Source organism: Leptidea sinapis, chromosome 13 (genome assembly GCF_905404315.1).
Source record: "Leptidea sinapis chromosome 13, ilLepSina1.1, whole genome shotgun sequence".
In the NCBI taxonomy this organism is placed as follows: Eukaryota; Metazoa; Arthropoda; class Insecta; order Lepidoptera; family Pieridae; genus Leptidea; species Leptidea sinapis.
In genome coordinates, this window is record NC_066277.1 from 1,320,901 (window position 1) to 1,330,030 (window position 9,130).

At 45.0% G+C, this 9,130-nt stretch overlaps 1 protein-coding gene across 1 annotated transcript in view; it reads left to right on the top strand.

Annotated features, from left to right (window-relative positions):
- LOC126967690 (protein prickle-like) overlaps positions 1-8,900 on the top strand; it is a 190,651-nt gene extending 181,751 nt beyond the window's left edge. Inside the window, exon 7 of the mRNA XM_050812275.1 lies at positions 5,408-8,900. Within this exon, the coding sequence (XP_050668232.1) occupies positions 5,408-6,448 (1,041 nt within the window). The 3' untranslated portion in view covers positions 6,449-8,900. The remainder of the gene's footprint in view (positions 1-5,407) is intronic.
- The last annotated feature ends 230 nt before the right edge of the window (positions 8,901-9,130 follow it).

Consider the following 9,130-nt stretch of genomic DNA (forward strand, 5'->3'; position numbering starts at 1 on the left):
ACAACGGTGCCTATTTCTGCCGTGAAGCAGTAATGTATAAACATTACTGTGTTTCGGTCTGAAGGGCACCGAAGCTAGTGAAATAACTGGGCAAGTGCAATTGCTGTGCCGATCAGATTTGGGATTTTCAAGAATCCTGAGCGGCACTGCATTGTAATAGGCAGGACGTATCAATTATCATCAGCTAAATGTCCTGCTCCTCTCGTCCCTTATCATCATAAAAAAACCTCTTCTCACTTATTTTATGGAATAGGAGAAGAAAAGAGCGTTCACGTCACCTGATATTAAGTGATCATCGCCGCCCATATTCACCTGCAACACCAGAGGAATCACAGGAGCGTTGCCGACCTTTGAGGAAGGTGTACGCGCTCATTTGAAAGTATCCACGTCGTATCTTCGTGGAAACAGCACGTTAGGAAACTCACTCCATGATTTGCTTGTACGTGGCAGGAGGTTCCTTGAAAGACACACATCAAGATGGTGAGGATGATATAGAAGTTTGTGGGGTATGATAGTGGCATTTAGCAGCAGGAAAGGGGTCAAATAGCTCTTCCGAAATACTCCCTGTGACGTGAAGTGACGTCTCTACGCAACACCAATTGCTCTGGCCGTTAATCGAGAACTGGATCCCTGACAATGCACGCGGTCAAATGGTTCCAGCTGATCAGTATCAGCTCGGATTATTTCTCCGTATGAGTACCTGCACTTTGTATAAATATATGTATAGAATAGTTATTTGTTCAACAAGTGAGTAAAGTTATTTTGTGCTGCAAGTGCTGACTTTAAATCACGAATTGGCGAAGTAGTCTAGAATTGAATCACGAGCGTAGCGAGTAATTCTAATATAGACTACTGAGTTAGAAAAAAAATTGCTCTTATGTGAAACTGCCCTGTGCTGCCTCGGGGCGTAAAAAGAATAGGGTAGTCCCAGGTCCAAGGGTGTCGTAAGAGGCGACTACGGGCTTTTTGAAAGTGGGAGAGTCACGCTGCTGTCTTATGACGTCAGCACAATCGGGCCAGACTCGTCCGGGTTACTTACCACACTCGCACAGAATACCGGCGTGAAGTAGCGGCCTAGTGCCGCTATGTTTCGCATAGGTTAGTGTCGAGGACCGGAGGCCATTGCCCCCCGTCCTTCCCCCCCCCCCCCCCCAACAAAATATGAGAGCGGTCCTAAAAAATAAATTACCCCAGGAGGGTACCGGCTCTTGTAGAGCCGGAGAATCCCTCCCCGAGCATTCGCGCTCGGGCTGCCCCTCGTATTCTGGGGAGGGCACAGTACCGCGTATGTCACAGGACAAACAGGGCAGCAACACCACGGCACCCCGCTCCACGCTTAATGTGGACTTTTGTAACATCCGGGGAATTCACTCCAACTTAAACGCCGTCCACCACCACCTTGAGACGGCGCAGCCGGCCTTGTGTTTCCTTACGGAGACGCAGATATCTCGACCTAGCGATACGTCATATTTAACGTACCCCGGGTACAAAATTGAGCATAATTTCATGCCTCATGCCGGGGTATGTGTGTACGTTAGGGAGGATATCTGCTGTCGCCGTCTCGGCAATTTTGAGGGTAGGGGCCTGTCTACTCTCTGGCTCCGCGTAGATTTAGAGGACCGCGTCCGCATCTATGCGTGTGTCTACAGGTCCCATAGTGGTAACGCAGAAACGGATCACCTCATGGGCTGCGTTCAAGCGGCATTTGATGACGTGCTTGCTCAGATCCCCTCCGCTGAAATCGTAGTCTTGGGTGATTTCAACGGGCACAATGCCGAATGGCTTGGATCACGTACCACAGACTACGCAGGGCGATCTGTGCATAATTTTGCATTGGCGTATGGTCTGTCCCAGTTGGTTGAGTCGCCGACGCGGCTCCCGGATGTGGATAGCCACATGCCGTCCTTATTAGATCTTCTGCTGACTACACATCCCGATGGTTACCAGGTCTCTGTCGACGCCCCTCTCGGAACGTCCGACCATTGCCTGGTCAGGTGTGTAGTGCCTATCCGACGCCAACGTCGCAGACCACCAGCGACCCGCCGCGTTTGGCACTACAAGTCAGCAGATTGGGATAGGATGCGTTCCTTTTTTGCATCCTACCCTTGGGGCAGGGTTTGTTTCCTTTCAGATGATACTAGTGCCTGCGCCGTTGCAGTAGCCGATGTGATACTGCAGGGCATGGATATTTTTATACCAAGCTCTGTAGTACCGATCGGTGGCAGATCACAGCCCTGGTTCGATGCGTCAGTTAAAGCAGCATCTGACTGCAAAAAACAGGCGTATCGAACTTGGGTTGCGGCGCTGGGCTCAAAGGATCCGAACTGCAAAGTTCTGAAGAGGAAATATAACCGTGCCTCCAGATTTTTTAAGCGGCAAATCGCCCGTGCGAAATCGAAGCACGTCGTCAAAATTGGCGAGCAGCTTTCCAGTTACCCGACCGGAACACGCAAGTTCTGGTCGTTGTCGAAAGCTGCTCTTGGTAACTTCAACCAGCCGTCCATGCCGCCGTTGCACATGAGGAATGACACCCTGGCCCATACGGCAAAAGAGAAAGCCGATCTGCTGTGCACTCTTTTTTCCTCCAACTCGACTCTTGACGACAACGGAAAAACACCGCCGACCATCCCGCGGTGTCAGAGCTCCATGCCTGAAGTACAGTTCCGACAGAAAACTGTTAGGCGAGCTCTGTTTTCGTTGGACGTCAGGAAGTCGAGCGGGCCGGATGGCATTTCTCCAATCGTGCTTAGAACGTGTGCCCCTGAGTTGACGCCGGTGCTAACGCGTTTATTCCGGCACTCTTATTCAAAAGGCGTAGTCCCTGATTCATGGAAGTCAGCCCTTGTCCATCCGATCCCAAAAAAAGGAGACAGTTCGGATCCGGCAAACTACAGGCCTATTGCTATTACCTCCCTACTCTCTAAAATTATGGAGAGCATAATTAACCGCCAGCTCTTGGTATACCTTGAGGGTCACCAGTTGATCAACGACCGGCAGTACGGCTTTCGCCATGGTCGGTCGACTGGCGATCTTCTGGTATACCTAACACACAGATGGGCGGCGGCTATTGAAAGCAAGGGGGAAGGCCTGGCAGTTGGTCTGGATATAGCGAAGGCCTTTGATCGTGTATGGCACAAGGCGCTCCTCGCAAAACTTCCATCATTTGGGCTTCCCGAGAGCTTATGCAAGTGGACCTCCAGCTTCCTCACTGGGCGCAGCATACAGGTCGTTATCGACGGTTATTGCTCGAATCCCAAGCCCGTGAACGCTGGAGTGCCCCAAGGCTGTGTGCTATCTCCCACGCTGTTTCTTCTGCATATCAATGATATGTTGGACACCGCCAACATGCATTGCTATGCAGACGACAGCACTGGTGATGCCGTATACACGGGCCATGCAGGTCTCTCTCGGGAAAACGTCGACCAGTGCCGGGTGAAACTTGTGTCTTCTATCGAGTCCTCTCTCGAGAAGGTCGCGGAATGGGGTAAGTTGAACCTTGTCCAATTTAACCCCCAGAAGACTCAAGTTTGCGCGTTTACCACTAAAAAAACCCCATTTGCCGTATCACCGCTCTTCGAGAACACTTCCCTTAAAGCCTCGCCTAGTATCGGAATACTGGGTCTCGAAATCTCGAGCAATTGCCAATTCCGTGGCCATCTGGAGGGCAAAGCCAAACTGGCTTCAAAGAAACTGGGCGTCATAAATAGAGCACGGCAATACTTCAAGCCGGCCCACATTCTAGCGCTCTACAAAGCGCAGGTCCGGCCTCACATGGAGTATTGCTGTCATCTCTGGTCTGGCGCACCCCAGTATCAGCTCGATCCATTTGACCGCGTGCAACGCAGAGCAGCTCGAATTGTCGGGGACCCAGTACTCTGTGAACGGTTGGATCACTTGGCGTTGCGTAGAGACGTCGCTTCATTGTGTGTCTTCTACCGCATTTATCACGGGGAGTGTTCCGAAGAGCTGTTCAACCTGATTCCTGCCGCCGAATTTCACCTTCGCACGACACGCCACAAGTTACGATATCATCCCCACCATCTGGATGTGTGGCGGTCCTCCACAGTGCGGTTTTCAAGGAGCTTTCTTCCTCGTACCACGAAGCTATGGAATGAGCTTCCTTGTGCGGTGTTTCCGGGACGATACGACATTATAAATCTAAATAACGTAGATCTAAATAAAGTAAATAACGTAAATCTAAATAAAGTAACATATAAATTTTTGTGACAATGAAATAATACGCTGGGCTAAAATGACTTTCGGAACGCACCGGATCGCATTGTTTATGAAAACTAAAAGCAAAAAGCGTTTTTGCTGCGAGTTTTCACGAAGCAATAGCGCCCTTTTCGTGCTGGAGATGTGAAGATAATATTTTTATGTAGCGTTAGACATCTCCCAACAAATTTATAACTGTTACTGAAATTAAAAATTACACTTTTCTGAAAATTCTGTATCAAACTCTATATTAACGATTAAAGTAAATTTATTGAATAAGGCGTTACTTTGCGGAAATCCATAATTATACAAATTATTTAAGTTTTCTTTAGTGTTAATTCCGCCAATATATAAATTGGCGGAATTAACACTAAAGAAAACTTAAATAATTTGTATAACGATTAAAGTATTAAATACGAACTAGAACAATAGGCCTAACATAAGATTCTTAAATAGAAGTTCGTTCCATAAACAATATTAAAAATTTCGGCTTCCTGGTGTTTTTTTAGTAAGAAAGTTTTATATTTAACCTAAACCAATCCAATTTAAAAATCAACATTTACAGCTTCATCGTTTAACAAATCATTTCAATTACAATATATGTGAAGTGGTGCAACAAAAATACTCAAATGTCAGATACTCAATGCCTTACGGCCGTTCCCAATATACTATCTACATATAGAGATAAATTACTACCTTCTACTGTCAGTAATTAGCTGTCAATAATCTGAAGCTGTCCCAATATACCCGATATTCAGTCCGAAGTCATTCTTATCGCTTTATATTGGAACGCGTGAATTGAAATTTCCATGCAAACTTCTATGACTGGTAAACTATTTGTCGTCCCATTGACAGACAGCGTGTACGGATAAGGTGAGTTACCGTCAATAAGTTTATTGGGACAGAAAAGTCAACGATAGTTACGATTTTTATCTCAAGTAAGAGATAGACTGAATATTGGGAGCGGCCGGTAGACGAGTTAGTTATAAAATCTACAATCTAATAAAAATGTTTAATCCCTAGATTTATAAAGAATTGAATAACAGCTGTCAACATGTCAATGGAGACTTTTGATTTATTGCATACCGTAGGGGACATTGCCATGTTGTAATTTCATAAATTTCCCAGCCGATAACCCTGATGAAGGATCGCGTAGATGTCGAGCGTGACTAATTAGATGTTCGTTCTGCAGATAATACTCGCTGACGAGTGCACGGAGGCGGAAGGGAGGGCGTGGCACATGAAGCACTTCGCGTGCGCAGAGTGCTCCCGCCAGCTGGGGGGGCAGAGGTACATCATGAGGGAGGCGAGGCCGTACTGTCTGCCGTGCTTCGACACCTGCTTCGCCGAGTACTGCGACGCGTGCGGGGACCCCATCGGCGTGGACCAGGGCCAGATGTCGCACGAAGGCCAGCACTGGCACGCCACGGAGCGCTGCTTCGCCTGCCACACCTGCCGCGCCACCCTCCTGGGCCGCCCATTCTTGCCACGGAAGGGTGCGATATTCTGTTCCATAGCGTGCTCCAAAGGTGAGCCCCCGACACCATCGGACTCTTCAGGGCCAGGTCCCAGGCCTGCCAGAGGACCTCGTCCCAGAAGAACACAATCCCCGAAGTCTCCACCAAGAACACCACAGAGAGAAACCTCTCCTTCTGTAGATCAAAATTCAGAGCTAAGCGCGTCCCTGGTTCCCGAGTCTCCCCCACCGGACCCCCCACCACACCCGCCGCCATCGCACGCCTGCCGTAGCCTGGACCGAGCGTTGACCGACCTCCGGCTGGAACAGTCGGTGACAGACCATCAAATACAAACGACGCCCATATCGGACGAACTTGACGAACCATCCGAGGAGCATTGGAAGCCTCCGCATCCAGTTGACGCTCAGGCCGTCGTCACCCCTGCGCTTTCCACCTCGATGCCAGAATTAACATTAGTAGACGGTAAGCCCAGGAAACCCAAGGGTGGTAGAACTGTTAGGTTTTGTGGGGACGATAACGAAGCTTTTGAACCGGATGAGCCTGCAAGAAAGCAGAAGGTAAGAGACGACGACGCGAGCAGCTACTGCAGCACCTGCTCGTCATCGTCCTCGTCGTCGGAGTCGTACACCCTGCCGACGAGGAGGGCGTACGGCGGCGTCAGGATCTCCTACGTCCCCAACGACGCCGTGGCGTGTGCCAAGCGGGACCGACAGAGAAGAAACCCGCCGCCCGACAAAAACTGCATCATATCGTGATCCCGGCTGCCGCGACCGGGCGCCTCCTGGTGACGACCTCCTCCGATGTAAAGACTGACATTAGAAAGTAGACCCGACGCCATAGTATTATAAGTAACATTCACCCTGTCTTCCTGTAACTGTCACTGTATTTCTATTTTATCATTTTCATGCGAATCAAATTATTCTAAAGAGATTGTCGAACAAGCTGTACTGGTTTTGTTATTTTTAATAATAATTAGTGGGCGGTACCACTTTTAAATTTATTTTTGTGCGCTTTATTTGTGTCTCCCAGAGTTGAGCAGCTGCACCGTCTGTGGTGCATCATCACCCCGCGACGGTAGCTCATGAGGCTCGCTTCAGCCGCGCCTTGCATAATGACTCGTGTTACAATCGTTGTTTCACTTTTATCGGGTGCACCCGCACCTATAAAGCTGTAGATAGAACCGCGCAACCAAGATATACTAAGAAGAACAGATTGATTTATCTTATAAAGAAATTATCAATAAGTACCTATGTTGGTCAAGTCATAATTTACCATAATTGACACATTTTCATTTAGTTTTTGAATACATAAATGATACATTCAAGACTACAATCTTCAATGTTTTATGTTAGTTTCATAAAGAAATTAACTTTGCGGTTGCCCTTTTTAAAGTTTCATTATTATTACAAGTACAAATAGTGACTACGAACTGTTGTTTGATTTCCCGATATTCATTAGGTTCAATTTCAAAACTTACCTTTTATTTATGTAATTAAATTGAACACCCGTCTGCCAACAGCCGCTACAAATGAAAATATTACCACTCCTCTGTCCAACCAAAAACTCGGTTCGTACCGGCGTGGGCGACGCTCAGTCTAAAACCCCTTCAACAAGCGTGTATCTACTATAACATTTTTGTAGCAACCTTTATTAAGATTTTAGATCGACAGCGGTTGTCGAAATCAAAGCTTTAAAATCATATAACTCAATGCTAATTCGTATTTCATTCATATCATGCGTTTATAAAACATTAATTTGTAAACATATCTTTGCCACTTACTTGTAAGAATATAGCGTGTAAGACTTTGATGAAATATAAAATTGTATATGAAACAGTACAAATGTAATATTTTGTAACATTTTTAACGCAAGTGTGTTCATAAACAGATATATTATGTATGTAAATAGTTAGTTGGTAATGTCTTAGGATAGTAAACTGTTGAGTATTGTGTGTATGTTTGTGTGTAAGCTATTTATTATATACGAGAATCTTGGATCACAATTTGTGACACCAAGAACCGATAATACTCATAAACTGATTGATGTGCTCGGACACTCGTGAACGATGGACAATATTCAATGTATTCATTAGTAATTAAGTCTCTAGCCGTTCACGTTAACACAATGAGATAAGATGGCCGACCCGCGACCGTTCTACACATTGAGGTAAATCCACTAGATTCTTGTGGCTGTGGAGCATTCAAAATTATTGTTAACTCATACTTAATTATGAAATAGTAGCTAGAGTATTTAAGGCTGGGGAATCGAGCGGAGCTAGGTTACCTCTCTCGCACAAAATCCACATCGTTTTAATTCAGAATTAGAAGCATTTTTAATTTATAACAAACATAATACAATTTTCTCACACATAAATATATCATGTTAAATAATATTGGTGTACAAATAATAAATTTTCGTACAATTTTTATCTAGATTCAATGATTCATGGCTCCAACTGTAAATGTTTGGGGTATTTTGGTGATATTTTTTCGCACTGTCTATAAAAATAGAAATGTAAAGAGAAAAAGGATTTTTATTCTCATATTCTGTAGATATATAATTATTTTACCGTAATTATAAACCGTCAAGAAATGGTTTCAATTATGCGCTATTTTGGCGATTTCTTGGGATAGCCGCTTAAGGCCATTCAAAATACGAGAAGCTGATCCACTAACAGGCATTGCGCCTACAACAAATGGATGCAATACATTTTGTTTTGTCGATACAATATTACTCTAACATGTAAGAAAAACTTATAGCTATCCTAGCGATCAAAATAGAAATAAAATGAACCTAGAACATCATACCTCCTGAGGTGCCCCGTGCAATGCCAGCTGAGTAGTCCGAGCGGGGTTGAGTACGATACTCCATATGTGGTAAACTTTGACAATACTACACAATAAAAATACATCTAAGTAATAAGAAAGACAAATAAAATTTAATACAACAATCTTGCCTGTTTCCGAGGTAAGTGATCATCTCCGCTTGTCACACCCACATGAAACCCAAAGTCAGTAGTTCAGTTCGCGCCCGGCCGTCTGTGATCGTGTTGTATTAGCGAGAGCCTGTGGGAGCATGGCTTTTGTCCAGCCTCGGCCAAAGTGCAGCCTAGTTAAGTTATAGTTAATATTATTGTACAAAACACTATAGAATTACTAATGTTTGTATGTTTCTAAGTTATTTGTATTGAATAAAGGAGGTTTTATAGCTCATGTTTTATTTCGACCAATTTTATTAAGTACCTACATAAGTATTCATTTGAAATGTTTTTCTTACTACGGCCTACTCGTACATAAAATTCAAATATTTTTATTTGAAATAGGATATGAAATCACTTATTGAAAGTAAAAACCACTACCTATTCGAAAAAGAATGCCTCAGAGCTGAGAAGAACGGGCTCAAAAAACTCAGCGGCCCTTTTTTTATTCAACTGTACA